Source organism: Entelurus aequoreus, linkage group LG27 (assembly GCF_033978785.1).
Source record: "Entelurus aequoreus isolate RoL-2023_Sb linkage group LG27, RoL_Eaeq_v1.1, whole genome shotgun sequence".
NCBI classification, from domain to species: Eukaryota; Metazoa; Chordata; class Actinopteri; order Syngnathiformes; family Syngnathidae; genus Entelurus; species Entelurus aequoreus.
Genome location: NC_084757.1, coordinates 31841619 through 31861694, shown reverse-complemented (window position 1 = coordinate 31861694; position 20076 = coordinate 31841619). Strand labels below are relative to the sequence as shown.

Here is a 20076-nt window from a genome sequence, read left to right as displayed (position 1 = left end):
AAGCATTTTTGGAGGAAAAAGAACTGGTGTGTGTGAATGATGGGTCGGGAACAAGATTAGATGTAGTTACGGGTAAAGAAACAGCAATAGATTTAACACTGGTGTCACAAGGGTTAGCAGGAAAGGTAGAGTGGGAAGTAAATAAAGACAGCACTATAGGAAGTGATCACTACCCAATCTTCATTCACATAAACATAAACCAAAGGACAGAAAGCACTAAAAAAGAAGGAAGATGGAAGTATAATCACGGTGATTGGGGACAATTTAGGGAAAGTACCAACATGACATTAAAGGAAGTGGATATAAATCAAGATATTGAACAACTGAATACAGATATTACAAAGTGCATAATAGAAGCAGCCAAAAAGAGCATACCAAGGAGTAGTATAGGGAAAAGAAGGAAGATAGTGCCGTGGTGGACACAAGCGTGCACAGACGCAATAAAAGAACGGAATAGAGCATTTAGAATATTGAGAAGAACACATAATTTCCAAGATATGATCCAATATAAAAGGCATCAACCTAAAGTAAGGTACGTTATTAAAAAGACAAAAAAACACTATTGGAGAACGTTTTGTGAATCATTAAATAGAACTACTCCTTTAGGCCAAGTGTGGGGAATGATCAAGAAAATGTCAGGGATCAGAAGTGAACATACAAATCATGTGATGAAAGATGGGACACGGTGTGTGGTAGAAAATAAAGAAAAAGCAGAACTTTTAGCAAAGACATTTGTTAAAGTGCACAGTAATGATAATTTGAGAAATGTAGAAAAACAAAAGAGAGAAGAAACAATTAGTTTAAATATTGGGGAAATGGTGGAAGACAATGATAATAGTTTAACCAACACTATAGATAGGACATTTTCTTTGAATGAAATGGTTCGAATATTGAAAAAGGTTAAAAATACAAGATCAGGAAACGACCAGGTGAGTTATCAGATGATCAAAAACTTAAGCAGCATTGGCAAAGAAGTGGTCTTGAAATTATATAATAGGATATATGAAGAAGGGAAATTACCAGCAGAGTGGAAAGAACCTGTAATAATTCCGATATGCAAACCAGGGAAAGACCCGGAAGAGGCAGGTAATTATAGGCCGATTGCATTGACCTCAAATTTGGGTAAAGTAATGGAAAAAATGATTAATGAAAGACTAGTATATTATTTAGAGTCAAAAGAAATAATAAAAAAACTACCAAAGTGGATTTCGCAAAGCAAGAAACACAAACGACCCAGCAGTGCAGCTGGAAGAGGAAATTAGAAAGGGACAAATAAATAAAGAAAGTATAATTGCAGTATTTTTTGATATAGAGAAAGCTTATGATATGTTGTGGAAACAGGGGTTGCTGATAAAACTAAATATAATTGTGATTAGAGGGAAAATGTATAGATGGATAAAAGACTTCTTAACAAGTAGAAAAATATTAGTAATGAATGAATACAGCAGAGTGTATGAAGTGGAAAATGGGACCCCGCAAGGGAGTATAATAAGTCCAGTATTATTTTCAATAATGATAAATGAAGTTTTTAGTGAAGTGGAAGGATTAGTGGATGTGGCACTGTTTGTGATGATGGAGTGATGTGGAAGAGAGGTAGAAATACTAATCATATAGAAAAGAAGATTCAAAAAGCGGTAAATAAAGTTCAAGAATGGGGAACGGCTTGGAGTTTAAGATTCTCTGTTGGAAAGACAAAAGTCATACATTTTACAAAGAGGAAAGTACAAAACAAGATCCAAATTAAACTCTATGGAGAAAATATAGAAGAGGTACAAGTATTTAAATATTTGGGTATATGGTTTGATAAAAATATTAACTGGTCAACCCACATCAGCAAAATAGTGGAGAAAAGTAAAAAGGTGTTAAATATAAAGAGGGCTTTGAGGGGTAAAGACTGGGGGGCTGATAGGCAGACATTGAAAGCAATATACATCAGTTTAATTAGATCTGTTATTGATTATGGATGCATTATTTATCAATCTGCTGCAAAAACATGACTTGGGAAAATAGACAGGATCCAATCACAGGCTTTAAGATTATGTTGTGGAGCTACTAAATCAACCCCAGTTGCAGCATTACAAGTAGAGATGAATGAAAAACCTTTAGATATGAGGAGAGATCAACTGTCAGTAGTTTATTGGGCAAACTTAAAAGGGTCCAAGCAAGGACATCCAACCCATCAAGTACTATTAAACTGCCAAGAAAAAGAGAAGAAAAAAAGGAATAGTTTTGGGTGGATAATAGGAGACAGATGTAATAAAGTTCAAATTGATAATATTAAAGTTAGCCCTACAGTACCAATCCCCGCAATACCACCGTGGATGTATGAAAACCCAAATGTAAACATGCAATTACTAAAGAATAGAAATTTAAATAGTTACCAGATAGAACAATGGATTGAGGAAACTTTTTTAGACAACATCATGGTGTACACAGATGCATCAAAAACTATAGGAGCAGCAGCTGTTATTCCACAAGGAAACATAGTATTAAATAAAATAATTAGTGATAAATTATCTGTTTTTACGGGAGAATTGGTAGCAATTTATATGGCAATTAATTGGATAGAAGAAAATAAAGCAAGAAAAGCAGTCGTGTGCTCGGACTCCAGCAGTGCATTGACTAGCATAAAAAACATAGCGTCAGAAACAAGACAAGATTTAGTTGATGAAATAGTTCAGGCAGTCTACAGAATAAATAAAGCGAGAGTTGTGGTAACATTTCTTTGGGTTCCTGCTCATGTAGGAGTTGAGGGGAACGAATTAGCTGATAAGTACGCAAAACAAGCAACCACTAAAACAGAAGTAAACATGGAGATTAAGCACAGTAAAGAAGAAGTGAAGAACATCATTAAGATAGAACACAATAAAAAGTGGCAGGATAATTGGAATAAGGAAACAAAAGGTAGAGAGTATTACAAAGTCCAGAGGAGAGTTGGTGTAATGAGAGGAGGCAATAGAAATAGGAAGGAAGAAGACATTATTACTAGAATGAGATTAGGACATACATGTCTAAATAGTTCATTGACATTGATGGGGAAACATGCTACAGGACTGTGTGATTCTTGCCAACAGATAGAAAATGTAAGACATGTTTTAATACATTGTAGAAAATATAATAGAGAAAGGGAAATACTGGGAAATAAGTTAGCGAAAGAGAATATTAGGTTAGCAGTGGAAGATATATTAGGATTGCACTCAGAACACACAGGTTATAAAGCAATACACAAATTATTTAAAAACACTGGGTTAAATAAAATAATTTAGAGTAGGAATCCACCTCGATCCACACTCCATTACAGTAGGTGGCGGTAATGCTCACCACAAGGTTGTTTGCCAACCGCCATAAAAATCACAAGAAGAAGAAGAAGAAGGGAAGACAATGGCGGTTCACTCCTTCTTCTCTGAGACAGTCCTTCTCTTAGCAGCAATTGATACAGACTAAGTTATGTTAGGTTTCTGAAACTTGTATCAAGCATGTTCCTACTGCGGTTCGAAATAGTGGTATAGTATTTATACCAGTGTGACGTCACGTAACATTATCAGGTAATGAGAAGGGACTTTTATTTTGAAGGCGAGTTGCTCCCTCCTCTAGTTTCCGGTAGTCTCCACGTGACAGTCAGACGCTCACTCGTTTACACACGAGACAGATTGACGTGTTTCAGCGCTCCAAGTTTGTTGTTTCTTCCCACGAAGTGTCTTGGAAACATTGTCTGTAAGTCCTGGCTCTGTTTTATGACTGACATGAAGACGTTGTGTGAATGTAGAAATAGTACTGATAGCTTGTTCTCCTCTTTTAGCTTGTTGCTACTTAGCATGTAGCTTCTCTGCTCGCCAGCTCACTGCTCTAAGGGAGGGTGCAATGTTTGTGTCTCTCCTCCTCACTATATCATCTATATTATCCCCTGTTTGCAACCATTCTGTGACGTTATGAGCTAGGCCAGGGTTTTTCAACCACTGTGCCGCGGCACTAGTGTGCCGTGGGAGATTATCTAATTTCACCTATTTGGGTTAAAAATATATTTTGCAAAGCAGTAATTATAATCTGCAAATGATGTGTTGTTGTTGAGTGTCGGTGCTGTCTAGAGCTTGGCAGAGTAACCGTGTAATACTCTTCCATATCAGTAGGTGGCAGCCAGTAGCTAATTGCTTTGTAGATGTCGGAAACAGCGGGAGGCAGTGTGCAGGTAAAAAGGTGTCTAATGCTTAAACCAAAAATAAACAAAAGGTGAGTGCCCCTAAGAAAAGGCATTGAAGCCTAGGGAAGGAAGTGCATAACGAAACTAAAACTGAACTGGCTACAAAGTAAACAAAAACAGAATGCTGGACGACAGCAAAGACTTACAGTGGAACAAAGACGGCGTCCACAAAGTACATCCGAACATGACATGACAATCAACAATGTCCCCACAGAGAAGGATAAAAACAACTGAAATATTCTTGACTGCTAAAACAAAGTAGATGCGGGAAATATCGCTCAAAGGAAGACATGAAACTGCTACAGGAAAATACCAAAAAAAGAGAAAAAGACACCAAAATAGGAGCGCAAGACAAGAACTAAAACACTACACATAGGAAAACAGCAATAAACTCCAAATAAGTCAGGGTGTGATGTGACATGTGGTGACAGTACACCTACTTTGAGACAAGAGCTATAGTGATGCATGCTTGGTTATGCTTTGAATTCATATCCAACACTTGCGACAACGACTTTTTACTGTCAGCTGAGTTTCGTTTTTTAATGATTTCTGCTGGTGGTGTGCATCCGCATTTTTTCAACGCAAAAAATGTGCCTTGGCTCAAAAAAGGTTGAAAAACACTGAACTAGGCAATATAAGAACTACACTACCCAGCATGCAACAGTAGTGACGAGCATGCGCGGTAGCCCGGAAAGGTTGTATGTCGCCATGCCTACATATGTAAATCTTATTCATGTGTGGATTTGAGTGTTACACGGGCTATGTGCGGCTATTTACATAAGTTAATGTTTACATGCTATTGTATGGGCTGTGTGTGTATGTGTGAAAACATGTTATGCCGCACACATTTATGGAAATGTGCTTACTTAGTAGTGTTTATTTCACATATATTTTGTGTCTCTTTATACAGTTTCACAGTTTTAGTGGGATGCGGAGGGGGTTGGGTTGCTATCAGCATCATACTTGCCAACCCTCCCGATTTTTCCGGTGCCCCTCCCGAAATTCTCCCTGGGCAACCATTCTCCCGATTTTCTCCCGATTTTCACCCGGACAACATTATTAAGGGCGTGCCGTGATGACACTGCCTTTAGTGTCCTCTACAAACTGTCCACTTTTACACCATACAATCAGCATGCCGGCCCAGTCACATGTTGTATGCAGCTTCTGCATACACACGAAAGTGACTGCAAAACATACTTGATCAACAGCCATACAGGTCTTCACTGACGGTATAAACAACTTTAAAACTGTTACAAATATGCGCCACACTGTAAACCCACACCAAACAAGAATGACAAACACATTTCGGGAGAACATCCGCACCGTAACACAACATAAACACAACAGAACAAATACCCAGAATCCCTTGCATCCCTAACTCTTCCGGGCTACAATATACACCCCCGCTACCACCAACCCCCCCCCCAATTTCCCGAATTATAAGGTCTCAAGGTTGGCAAGTATGATCAGCATACTTCAGTCATCAACAATTAAAACATCTGAGAAATGGACATTAAAACAGTGTAGGTCTCACTTCGTAGGATATGTACAGCGAGCGGTGAACATAGTGAGCTCAGAAAGTATAAGAACAAGCATATACATTTGATTATTTACAATCCGGGGAGGTGGGATGTGGTGGGGGGAGGAGGTTAGGCTAGGGGTGTAGCTGCCTGGAGGTGTTGTTTTAGTGCGGTTTTGAAGGAGGATAGAGATGCACTTTCTTTTACACCTGTTGGGAGTGCATTTCTTTCCGTTGTTGACAGGAAGGAAGCGTTCGAGTATTGCCGGGAAAAGAGGGGAGACGTACATTGGAGTTGTTGTGTGGTTGAATCGCATCTTGTACAATAAAGACAAGACAAACTAAAGAAGTTGTATGAGCCTACATTCCTGGATTACTACAGTATTGTGTGTGTGTAACCGCCATTCTCTGTGTTGATGTCCTCACTCTTTATTTTGATTTCCGAGGTATCTGAACATGTATTGTATGACTGCTAATGTTAAGGAAAGCAATGTCTACTGTTTACAACTTAAAGAGACTGCTGAAGTTTTAAAGGAGGAGTTATTTTGTCCGGTCTGAGTTGAAAATGTCCTATAAGCTAAACCGTTCTCCCTATGTGTGTTGTGTTTCATGTTTGAAGCCCAAAGTCATTCCAGTATTGATTTAAAACCAGAGTGGTTATGATTTACATTATTGCACTGATTTAATGGTGAATTGATTGTATTAAAAACAAATGCATATATCTCTAAAAACATAGTCTATTTAATAGACAGGATTGCACTTAAAAGAGTGATGTTTATGTGTCTAAATACATGATTTCTGTGAATATGTGGTTGTGATATGTTGCTCATTGATGTGTGGAAAGAAGAGTTAACCATTGTGCTTGAATTTAAACCAACAAATGGACATTGAAACTGAAACATTATTTCACTGGGGGAATGTTATTGATTTGTGTGCTCATTTTGAAAATTTGTAATAAATCACACCGAGATTCGGGGTAGAAAATGGCGGTTCACTCCTTCATTCATTTTTTCCGTTATTCTGTTTTCCAGGAGTTCACACAGGAGAGTGAAGACAGTGGAACCCGACAAAAATCATTTGTTTCTCCAGTTAATCACTTTTGAAACTCGTAACACACTCAATTGGAAAAATGTGCAAATTCCAAAAAGTGAGAATGCTGATGGAGCAGCGACTAAATGTTACTGTTAAAGAAATATTTGGAGTGTTGGAAAGAACCATAGCAGAGTACGAGGAGGAACTTTCTAAGACAAAGGAGGAGAACAAACGTCTACAAAAACTACTGGATGCTGTTTTCAAACCTCAAGTTGTGCTACACAGAGCAGGTTTGTTTACATCTTTTTACCTTATCATGTAACGTAAAAGTCCATTCAAAAAGATTACACCGAATCAACAGCTTGTGTATTGCTCACTCAATTATTGTACTACACTTTTGATTTGTGAATTTTATTTGACATTGTCTTAATGATGATAACCCTGTAGAAACAAGATTGTTTCTTTTAGATTTGTTTGTGTTTTATAACAGTCAGAAAAGAAAACTTCAGTCCAGAACAATTTTGAGATGACATCATTTTAAAATGAGTGATTTATCTATTTTCTATTTGTTATAAAAATCATTCTGTTGAAACCCTCTGCATGAATTTAGTTATAGAAACCCGTTGCAAGATTATAATGTATGAATGGCTTTGATGTGTATATCTTGAGCTCTGTTTAAAATGAAAAAGTATATTTTGTATATTTTAAACATGACATGAGAGAAGAAGATTCTACTTTAACTCCGTTACATACTCAGTTTTTTTTCCCTCCCACCTGCTATATATATATATATATATATATATATATATATATATATATATATATATATATATATATATATATATATATATGTATGTATATATATATATATGTATGTATATATATGTGTATGTATATATATGTGTATGTATATATATGTATATGTATATATATGTATATGTATATATATGTATATGTATGTATATGTATATATATGTATATATATATATATATATATGTGTATATATATATATATATATGTATATATATATGTATATATATATGTATATATATATATATGTATATATATATATATATGTATATATATATATATATATATATGTATATATATATATATGTATATATATATGTATATATATATGTATATATATATATATATATATATGTATATATATATATATATACATATATATATATATATATATATATACATATATATATATATATATATGTATATATATATTTGGCTGTTGTGCAGCAAGGTGTGTGCAAACTCTCTGAGTACAGAAAGGGCCTAGATCTTCCTGCGAAAAACAGATATGAGCATAAAATCTAACTGAAACGGAATATATCCCTAAAGATTTGTTGAGTAATATCAAGGATTATCCGTCGGTCGCGTTCCCAGACATGTGGAACTATCTTGAGTTCCAGACGTCATTCTACACGACAAAAGAGATCAATCAATCAATCAATGTTTATTTATATAGCCCTAAATCACAAGTGTCTCAAAGGGCTGCACAAACCACAACGATATCCTCAGTACAGATCCCACATAAGGGCAAGGAAAACTCACCCCAGTGGGACGTCGATGTGAATGACTATGAGAAACCTTGGCGAGGACCGCATATGCTGGTACACCCCCCCCCTCTAGGGGAGACCGAATGCAATGGATGTCGAGTGGGTCTGACATAATATTGTGAGAGTCCAGTCCATAGTGGATCCAACATAATAGTGAGAGTCCAGTCCATAGTGGGGCCAGCAGGAAACCTTTCCGAGCGGAGACGGGTCAGCAGCGCAGAGATGTTCCCAACCGATACACAGGCGAGTGGTCCACCCCGGGTCCCGACTCTGGACAGCCAGCACTTCATCCATGGCCACCGGACCTGTGTGTCCCCCCCTCCTCCACAAGGAAGAGGGGGGAGCAGAGGAGAAAAGAAAAGAAACGGCAGATCAACTGGTCTGAAAAAGGGGGGATATTTAAAGGCTAGAGTATACAAATGAGTTTTAAGATGGGACTTAAATACTTCTACTGAGGTAGCATCTCTAACTGTCACCGGGAGGGCATTCCAGAGTACTGGAGCCCGAATAGAAAACGCTCTGTAGCCCGCAGATTTTTTGGGGCTCTGGGAATCACTAATAAGCCGGAGTTATTTGAACGCAGATTTCTTGCCGGGACATATGGTACAATACAATCAGCAAGATAGGCTGGAGCTAAACCGTGTAGTATTTTATACGTAAGTAGTAAAACTTTAAAGTCACATCTTAAGTGCACAGGAAGCCAGTGCAGGTGAGCCAGTATAGGCGTAATATGATCAAACTTTCTTGTTCTTGTCAAAAGTCTAGCAGCCGCATTTTGTACCAACTGTAATCTTTTAATGCTAGACATAGGGAGACCCGAAAATAATACGTTACAGTAATCGAGACGAGACGTAACGATACATGAATAATAATCTCAGCGTTGCTAGTGGACAAAATGGAACGAATTTTAGCGATATTACGGAGATGAAAGAAGGCCGTTTTAGTAACACTCTCAATGTGTGACTCAAACGAGAGAGTTGGGTCGAAGATAATACCCAGATTCTTTACCTAGTCGCCTTGTGTAATTGTTTGGTTGTCAAATGTTAAGGTGGTATTATTAAATAAATGTCGATGTTGAGCAGGACCGATAATCAGCATTTCCGTTTTCTTAGCGTTGAGTTGCAAAAGGTTAGTGGACATCCACTGTTTAATTTCATTAAGACACGCCTCCAGCTGACTACAATCCGGCGTGTTGGTCAGCTTTAGAGGCATGTAGAGTTGGGTGTCATCAGCATAACAGTGAAAGCTAACACCGTATTTGCGTATGATGTCACCTAGCGGCAGCATGTAAATACTAAAGAGTGCAGGGCCAAGAACCGAACCCTGGGGAACTCTGCACGTTACCTTAACATAGTCCGAGGTCACATTGTTATGGGAGACGCACTGCATCCTGTCAGTAAGATAAGAGTTAAACCAAGACAAGGCTAAGTCTGACATACCAACACGTGTTTTAATACGCTCTAATAAAATATTATGATTGACGGTATCGAAAGCGGCGCTAAGATCAAGAAGCAGCAACATAGATGACGCATCAGAATCCATCGTTAGCAATAGATCATTAGTCATTTTTGCGAGGGCTGTCTCCGTAGAGTGATTTGCACTGAAACCGGATTGAAAAGGTTCACAGAGATTGTTAGTCACTAAGTGTTCATTTAGCTGCTGTGCAACAATTTTTTTCGAGGATTTTCGAAATAAACGGAAGGTGGGACACCGGCCGGTAGTTTACCATGAGGTCAGGATCGAGGTTAGGTCTTTTGAGCAGAGGATGAATAACCGCTTTTTTGAATGCTAGGGGAACAGTGCCAGAGGAAAGTGATAAGTTTATCACATTTAGCACTGATGGACCTAATAATACAAAAAGCTCCTTGATAAGTTTCCCAGGAAGTGTGTCAAGTAAACATTTTGTTTGTTTTATCCCACTTGCACGCCGTAATAATTCCTCTAATGTTATTTCATCAAAAAGAGAGAGACTATTTTGGAGGGCGGTATCCGTCGTATATACAGTCGTATCTGTGTTAATATAACCCAGTTGTAGCTGAGATGCGTTGTCTTTAATCTCTTTTCTAATGAGTTCAATTTTCTTATTAAAGAAATTCATAAAGTCATCTGCCAAGTAGGTGGAGCTATTGGGAGAAGTCCCTTGTTGGGTTAGCGATGCTACTGTGCTAATTAAAAATGTAGGGTCGTTTTTGTTGAGGCGGATGATATTTGAGTAATATTTAGCTTTAGCTGAGGTAAGCATGCGTTTATAAGTTATTAAACTATCACTCCATGCTTGATGGAAAACCTCAAGCTTAGTCACGCGCCATTTGCGTTCCAGCTTTCTACATGATAATTTATGAGCTCTAGTTTCTTCTGTAAACCATGGGGTGCGCCTTTTAGGGGCCCTTTTTTTGCTTTAGCGGTGCTATACTAATTAGCGAGGTGATGCTGTGAAGAGCTGCTCGGCAAAGTTGGCATACAACCAAAAAATACTTTAAAATGTTATTATTAATGTTCACTTTCAATGTCTCCTCTCTGAGCTGCCACCTTATCGTGGTAGAGGAGTTTGCGTGTCCCAATGATCCTAGGAGCTATGTTGTCCGGGGGCTTCCATGCCCCCTGGTAGGGTCTCCCAAGACAAACAGGTTCTAGGTGAGGGATCAGACAAAGAGCAGCTCGAAGATTTATATGGAATTACAAAACCGAGACTCAGATTTCCCTCGCCCGGACGCGGGTCACCGGGGCCCCCCTCTGGAGCCAGGCCCGGAGTTGGGGCACGATGGCAACCGCTTGGTGGCCGGGCCTGTCCCCATGGGGCCCTGCCGGGCACAGCCCGAAGAGGCAACGTGGGTCCCCCCTCCAATGGGCTCACCACTCATGGGAGGGGCCATAGAGGTCGGGTGCGTTGTGAGCTGGACGGCAGCCGAAGGCAGGGCACTTAGCGGTCCGATCCTCGGCTACATAAGCTAGCTCTTGGGACATGGAATGTCACCTCGCTGGGGGGGAAGGAGCCTGAGCTAGTGTGCGAGGTGGAGAAGTTCCTGCTGGATATAGTCGGACTCACTTCAACGCACAGCAAAAGCTCTGGAACCAGTTCTCTCGAGAGGGGCTGGACTCTCTTCCACACTGGCGGCGTTGCACATGTCGTGAGGGAGGTGCTGGACATCAAGTCTGAGTGGACCATGTTCCGTGCCTCTATTGTCGAGGCGGCTGATTGGAGCTGTGGCCGCAAGGTAGTTGGTGCCTGTCGTGGCGGTAATCCTAGAACCCGTTGGTGGACACCGGCGGTGAGGGATGCCGTCAAGCTGAAGAAAGAGTCCTATTGGGTTCTTTTGGCTCACAGGACTCCGGAGGCAGCGGACAGGTACCGACAGGCCAAGCGGTGTGCGGCTTCAGCGGTCATGGAGGCAAAAACTCAGACAAGGGAGGAGTTCGGGGAAGCCATGGAAAACGACTTCCGGACGGCTTCGAAGCGATTCTGGACCACCGTCCGCCGCCTCAGGAAGGGGAAGCAGTGCACCGTCAACACCGTGTATGGTGAGGATGGTGTTCTGCCGACCTCGACTGCGGATGTTGTGGATCGGTGGAGGGAATACTTCGAAGACCTCCTCAGTCCCACCAACACGTCTTCCTCTGAGGAAGCAGTGCCTGGGGAATCTGTGGTGGGCTCTCCTATTTCTGGGGCTGAGGTTGCTGAGGTAGTTAAAAATGGGGTGGATGAGATTTGCCCGGAGTTCTTAAGGCTCTGGATGCTGTTGGGCTGTCTTGGTTGGCAAGACTGTGCAGCATCGCGTGGACATCAGGGGCGGTGCCTCTGGATTGGCAGGCGGGGTGGTGGTTCCTCTCTTTAAGAAGGGGAACCGGAGGGTGTTTTCCAACTATCGTGGGATTTTTAAGATGCAGACGTTTGAGGTGGCACCGTGCAGTAAAAAAAAAGTATATTTATTGATAAACAAACAAAAAAAATTATGAAACGTACGTTTTTCAGTTTTCGGATACGATTGCAGGGCAATTTATTCCCATTCTCTAAATTTTATTCATCAATAAATACAATTGTGAAAACAGAAAAAGTACTTTAGAGTTTCAATGCATACAGAGATGACATGTGCCATTTTGTGTTTTTCACTACAGCATCTATTCAGACAGCAAGCAGCAGCAGCACATTTACTGCTGAGAGACAGACTCAACATGTAGATCCAGGTGAGTGTTTATTTGTAACAGACTCTAAAAACAATGATTTTTCAATTAAAAAGTATACAACATATATGTTCAACTGTAATACATCTAAATCAATATCAGACTAATTTTTCTCATAATCCTTTTTAAATACTCTCAAGACATCCTGGCCTATTCATCAGAAAGCGTTGTCTTATTTTGGCTGCATTAAAATGAGTGCCTAAATGTATTTTCTTACCAATAATATCATGCTGCAAGACAAAATAATGGATATTAATCGTACATATTGGCTTGCATGGGCAGCACGGTGGATATGGTTTAGTGCTGGTGCCTCACAAAAAGATGATCCTGGGTTTGGTACCGGTACCAAAATTATTTCGATACTTTTCTAAATAAAGGGGACCAAAAAATATTGCATTATTGGCTTTATTTTAACAAAAAATCTTATGGTACATTAAACATATGTCTCTTATTTCAAGTTTGTCCTTAAATAAAATAGAGAAAATACAAGACAACTTGTCTTTTATTAGTAAGTAAGCAAACAAAGGCTCCTAATTAGTCTGCTGATGTATGCAGTAACATATCGTGTCATCTTCCATTCTATTATTTTGTCAATATTATTAAGGACAAGTGGTAACAAATTAATTATTAATCTACTTGTTCATTTACTGTTAATATCTGCTTACTTTCTCGTTTAACATGTTCTGTCTACACTTCTGTTAAAATGTAATAATCACTTTTTCTTTTGTTTGGATGCTTTACATTTGCTTTGGATGATACCACAAATTTGGGTATCGATCCAATACCAAGTCGTTGTTCATATTCAAAGTCCTCAGGTGTCAAGGGACATATTTCCTGAGTTTATAAACATAATATGGATTTTTTTTTAAACGAAAGAAGATGTTGTGATGCCAAAAAATATCAACGTAATCACAGTAGTATCGACTTGATAGGCTATTGTACTTGGTATCATTACAGTGGATGTCAGGTGTAGATCCACCAATGGCGTTTGTTTACATTTTGACGCCGGTGAAGCATGTTTAGCTATTCTTCGTCCTGCAGTGATAATAATACTTGTAAGAAACTTACTTTATTTGTCGCCATGGAGGCGAGGATTAGTGAATTAGAAGTAGCTAAAACACTGCTGACAGCGGATGGACGTTAGCCGCTAGCTAGCTAGTCATGTCGTAAAGCACCTCTTCCTGAGGGCATTTCAGTGTTATAACTTCACCTTTATTGTTAGTTTTTAAGCCAAAAAGCATCAGTTCTCCCTTTTCTGTCTACACACTGTGTCTGCTTGTAAGTACTCCGTGATTGTGCGCTGCCGAACATGCTTGTCTGCTCATAAAACCAGCAATGTCACGACGTGACGACGACGGGGGAGCTGTGGGGTGCGGGACCGGTACTTTTCAGAGGCGGTATCGTATGGAATATGGTTAATTAGTATCGCGATACTGTACTAATAGCGGTATACCGTACAACCCTAGTCTACATATGTCTATTTTACATTCTACTCCATTGAATTAACAATCCCCTGGTGCTGCATTGCACTGTTTTTGTACTTGTTTTAATTGTCCTTGTTCATATGTTTATGTTTGTAAATGTTGAACTTTATAAATAAAGGTATATGGGGGGAAAAAAAAAAGTGTACATTTGGCGAATTCTTCAGATGCAGCACCTCCAGTCAGAGGGGGATGGCCTAAAGATATGCAAAAATGGGCTAATCACAAACAAACAAAGGAACTCATCACCCCCAGACGACACACCCACCACAGACATAAATCTGCAAACTGCACCAAAACATTTAGAACAGAAGAACTCTTTGGCAATCGAGGCGAAACGCAACAAACAGGAAAAAGAAGTCATCTAGCTGTTCAAAGTGGGGACCCGAGGTGGACCACTCCTCTGTGCATCAGTTGCCATGGGGACGTCTCTGCACTGCTGACTTGTCTCCACTCAAGATGATCCCCTGCTGGCCCCACTATGGACTGGACTCTCACATTATTAACTAGATCCACTCCACATCCATTGCACGGGTCGCCCAGGTCCGAGGTTTCTCATTGTGCCCATTGGGTTGAGTTTTTACTTGCCCTGATGTGGAATGTCGTTGTGGCTTGTGCAGCCCTTTGAGACACTCGTGATTAAGGGCTATATAAGTCAACTTTGATTGATTGATAGATCTTAATTCAACTTTTAAAATCAGCTTTAAGTCTGCGCGTTTGATTGTAAAGAAGAAAAAAAGCCGGAAGTTAGCAACACGCAGGTTTTGTTTTGTTTAAAAAATGTGTCCAGTCAGAAAGCTGAGAATGTTGATGGAACAACGACTAAATTCTGTCGTTGAAGAAATATTTGGACTGTTTGAAAGAACCATAGCAGAGTACGAGGAGGAACTTTCTCGGACGAAAGAGGAAAAAGACCGACAACAAGAACTATTAGATGCTGTTTTCAAACCTCAAGTTGTGCTACACAGAGCAGGTTTGTTTACATCTTTTTACCTCATCATGTAATTTAAAAGTAACTTTAAATATGTGCACTGAATTAACATTTTGCATTTTGTTTGGTAAATGCATAGATGGGGTCCAGTTGGTTATACTACAACTCTTGTTTTGAAAAAATGCTATTTTGCAGATTTTTAAGAAATATGTGTGGGATATCATACGTAGCATAACTTTTATAACGAGCTATGATTAAACATTTTACCAACTAAAAAACACATTGCACATATATGGTCTTCATTCTGCCAGTCTGTTATGGTACAAGTCTTATTTTGAAAATACAATATTTTGCTGAGTTTTGAGTAATTGTAGTTATTAATTTTTTAATAACGTCATGATAATACTTCATAACAACTCAAATAACACTAGTTGGTTGTTATTATCATATATAGCATATATTATAATTATTTAGGGAAAACTATGCAAAAAATGTTTTAGAAATATATTACTCATTCATTTTTAAAACCTTTATTATAAATATCATATCTAAAAACACACACACATAGATGGTACCTACCTTGATAATGTAGTTGTATAATTCCCGGTTGCTAGGGGATTGGTAGGCGGAAGTGACGTAGGTCCGCCCTCACCCATTAGATATATAACAACGGGCGGGTGGCGGGCGGGTGTGGTTTTGATAAAATGTTGTTTCGGGTGGATGGCGGGTGGATGACGACTTTTGTGATGCGGTTGCGGATGAAATAATTGCCTATCCGCGCATCTGTAATACCAACACATCCCCAAAAAAATCCCTCACTCATAAACAAATATAACGGTGTCGGAAAAGGAGTAGGAAGAAGCAGAACTTATTTATTCTACCCATTTTCATATCATAGCAGTTTAATCATTTGTTTTTCTCTGTTTTTTAACAGAACAGTGAACAAGTAAATACATTATTTTTACAATAAGTACGTAAATTACTTAGTCCGTCCTCTGCGCTGGATGGACGCTTTTCTGCTTGCTCTCGCTTCTGCTTGCATTTTTTGCTACTATCTGCTGCTATTTTCTTACACAAAGAGCAACAGCTCTTGGATACTTACCAAACCAGTGGGACTATATTTTCTTTTAGATAACAGAGGCATTTTTCAATATTTTTACGACGTCCTCAACACTACGCGAGGAGGCCTACCATTCAAGATAAGCCTGAGCCCGAGCCTGTGCTACAGTGCTAAAGGTAATCAGCATAAGATGCCTCCTTTCTCTACGGAAGATTACCACAAACTGCTAAAGAAGATTTTACTGTTGGAAATAAAAATGAATCGGTTGGAAGTGAATTTAGAAGTGAATGGACAATGTGGCTACAACACCACTCTAGCACTCCTGTCGACTGAAAACACTGGACAGCACCATGCTACAACCCAGCTAACTAGCAACAATGAAGCTACGAAGAAACGGGAGGTCCCTGTAGAGGGTAATAAATCTACCAGTGAAAATCCTCCCTGGAACACACTTGGTGCAAAGCCAAAGAGAAGACCACCTCCCTGCGACAAGGGAGAATGGATATCTGGCAGGACCCAGCGCCCCGATATCTCTGATCTGACCGGCTGGCCTGCGCTACCATCTTCAGCCAGGCATACTGCGTCATCAACTCCACTGCCACGTAGGACACAGCAGCGGACAGCTGAGAAGAGGAGAACTACCAATAAACCTCCCCAGCAAGCAAGTGTCCAACTAAAGAACAGGTTTGCCCCACTGTTGATGGACAATGGATCCCCCTCTGATTGCCTGAATAACCCACCATCACCACGCAGAAGGGTAAGACCTGCTAACTTTACACCACAGAGAAAGCTAACGAGAGCTCCTGAAAATCTGATTGTGGGGGACTTTTCTGTAAAAGATATGAAAAGCAATAATAACACCAAAGTACTCTGCTTTCCGAAGGATATGGTATCTGACATGGAAAAAAGAATCCTGGAAATTGTCGCTGCACACCCAAATGTGAAAAATATCATCCTGCACATTGGTTTTAATGACATTGTAAAACAACAATCAAGAGAGCTGAAAGAGCACTTCAATAAACTCTTTGAAACAGTCAGCGCTGTGAATGCTGACGTTTTTATCAGTGGTCCTCTACCCCCAATCAGGAGAGGAGCTGAGAGATTCAGTAGACTTTACTCGCTGAATGAGTGGCTATCAAGTGCACTTCTTGCTCGTTCAATGCATTTTATTGACAATTTTAGCTTTTTCTGGGACCGCAGGCATCTTTTTAAGGCAGACGGACTTTGCCTGAATAAGATGGGAGTAAAGCTATTCATGAACAACATGTTTCACTTCCTGCATCTTGCATCTATCATCACTGCCAAGGACAAGAGACAAGAGGAGCCACCGAGGAAGGAAGACACAACACAGCCTATCAGGAACGTCGAAGGAGGACCGCCACTGCAAAAGGAGAACGTCGACCATGAGATACACCAGAGCAAAGAGGAGAGGTGTCTATCCTCCTCTACCGCCCCTCCCTCCATTCTGAATGCATGTGAAGATCCCTCCCCCACATCCCCCAAGCCATCCACGTCTCCATCTTTCTCCCTCCCTCAAGTAGACCTTTCTCCCCCCTTCTCCCCCTTGGAGTTCCGGGAGCTACCCCCACTCACGCCCCACCCTACTCAGATTTTTACCCCCCTAGATCATCGCTCACCTCCACCACCCCCTCCACGAAGGCGTGCTCCACAACCCCCCAGCCATACTTCACCTTTCTCACGCCAACCCCTTACACGCCCTCAACGTCCACCTTCAGTAGTTCGTCCCAGCTCTGACGCTGCTCACTCCCCCTCCCCCTTACGGCAAACCCCGCCTCGCCCTGACAGCAGTCCTGAATATTTCTGATACAGAAAAGGGTTCAGCAGTAGACCACATTATCAGCTGGGCCCAAGGTTGCCTACATCAAATCATGGCACCTTCTACATCCCTGTTGTGACTACCAAGAGAGTAAACATTGGGAAACTTAGCCACCCTGCTAACCTAAACAATCTCATTCCTATTATCTCCAAATCAAAGCCAACATCGAAGCCTGTCAATAACACCATCAGGATGGGTCTGCTCAATGTCAGGTCTCTGAATAGCAAATCATTTTTAGTCAATGATTTTATTAGCACTTCTAAACTTGACTTTATGTTTTTAACTGAAACATGGCTGGAACAAAATAACAGTGCAAGCATTCTGATCGAGACAGCACCCCCCAACTATAACTTCATTGATATATGTAGATCGGGGAAAAGAGGTGGAGGGGTTGCTGCTATATTTAAAAACATGTTTCAGGGGAAACAGATGTCACTCGGTGAGTTTACATCATTTGAATACCTGTGTGCTGTGTTGAAATGCTCTCCCAAAATTCTCTTGTTAATTATCTACAGGCCACCTAAATATTCTGCAAATTTTTTTTGATGATTTTACTGAACTATTGTCTAGCATCTCCACTGACTTTGACTGCCTGGTTATAACTGGTGATTTTAATTTTCATATTGACGATTTAAATGACAAGGGCGCAAAAGAACTTTTTACTATTTTAGACACATTTGAACTGTCTCAACATGTGAAAGAGGCTACACATTATAAGGGACACACCCTGGACCTGATTATCACAAAAGGTCTCAATGTTTCTGATGTTCTTGTGATTGATCCTTCATTGTCTGATCATTTCTGTGTTTTCTTTAATATTTCTGTAATTCCGGACACACAAACAGAATCAAAGAATGTCAAAAAGCGGTACATAAATGAACATGCTAATGTCCTCTTTAAAAACGCCATCTCCTCACTACCACCTCTAAACCCATGTCATGCTGATGATCTTGTAAGCAACTTTAATTCCAAAATTGTGAATATCATAGATATCATTGCACCTGTTACAGTTAAAACGATTTCTGGCAAGCAAAAGGCACCCTGGAGAAAATCTGCTGCTGTAACAGCCCAGAGAAGAGAGTGCAGGAAGGCTGAACGAATCTGGCGGAATACAAAACTTCATATTCACCATGACATCTATAAAGAGAGCCTCCAGGCCTACAATTTAGTCTTAAAAAGTGCTAGAGAAACATTCTTCTCCAATATCATAAACAGCAACACAAATAAGGCCAAAACCCTATTCACAATCGTTGACAGACTGACTAAACCCCCAACACAAATACCAGCCGAACTCCATTCCACGCAGAAATGCAATGACTTTGCATTCTTTTATACTGATAAAATTGAAGGCATCAGACGCACCATCAATATCTCAAGTAAAAAAGTTGGATCACCACCCCATTTAGGCAAAAGTAACACAGCAATGATGGCAAGCTTTAATGCCATAGACTCTAAAACTCTAGTGGAAACGGTGACAGCTCTAAAGTCATCCACCTGCTGCCTTGATGTTTTACCTACCAACTTCTTTAAGAATGTTTTTGACTGCCTATCAACAGACATCTTGCAAATAGTTAATAATTCTATTAAATCGGGCAATTTCCCGAAGGCTTTCAAAACTGCAGTCATTAAACCTCTTCTAAAAAAGCAGAGCCTAGATGCCTCTGTTATCAACAACTACAGACCAATTTCAAATCTACCATTCATAAGTAAAATAATTGAGAAAGTTGTCCTCCAACAACTAAATCACTTCTTGGCTTCTACTGGCTGCCACAACAACTTCCAGTCAGGATTTCGACCTCTTCATAGCACAGAGACGGCCCTTCTTAAAGTTATAAATGACATCCGTCTAAACACAGACTCTGGCAAAACTTCAGTATTAATGCTTTTGGACCTCAGTGCTGCATTTGACACTGTCGACCACTCAATACTTTTGGACAGGTTGGAAAACTGGGTGGGGATCTCAGGCACAGTTTTAAGCTGGTTCAAGTCATATCTACAAGATAGGAACTATTTTGTTTCCATTGGTGACTTTGTATCAGAACCAACCAACGTAACGTGTGGAGTCCCCCAAGGTTCAATCTTGGGGCCGACTTTATTTAACATCTATATGCTCCCACTAGGACAAATCATGCAAAATAATAACATTGACCATCATTGCTATGCCGATGACACCCAAATCTATGTAGCGCTATCACCAAATGACTATCGCCCCATAGATCTTCTGTGCCAGTGCATTGAGCAAGTCAAACACTGGATGTGCC

The 20076-nt window shown here is 40.1% G+C and overlaps 1 protein-coding gene across 3 annotated transcripts in view; it reads left to right on the top strand.

Moving 5' to 3' along the window:
* The first annotated feature begins 3361 nt into the window (after nucleotides 1-3361).
* Nucleotides 3362-20076, top strand: part of LOC133644689 (zinc finger protein OZF-like) — a 33382-nt gene continuing 16667 nt past the window's right edge. For 2 of the 3 annotated variants that reach the window (XM_062039384.1, XM_062039382.1), the window contains exons 1-3: nucleotides 3552-3714; nucleotides 6749-7039; nucleotides 12441-12509. In XM_062039384.1, coding sequence (XP_061895368.1) covers nucleotides 6847-7039; nucleotides 12441-12509 — 262 coding nt within the window. In that variant the 5' untranslated portion in view covers nucleotides 3552-3714; nucleotides 6749-6846. The other variant, XM_062039383.1, reaches the window with a different exon arrangement.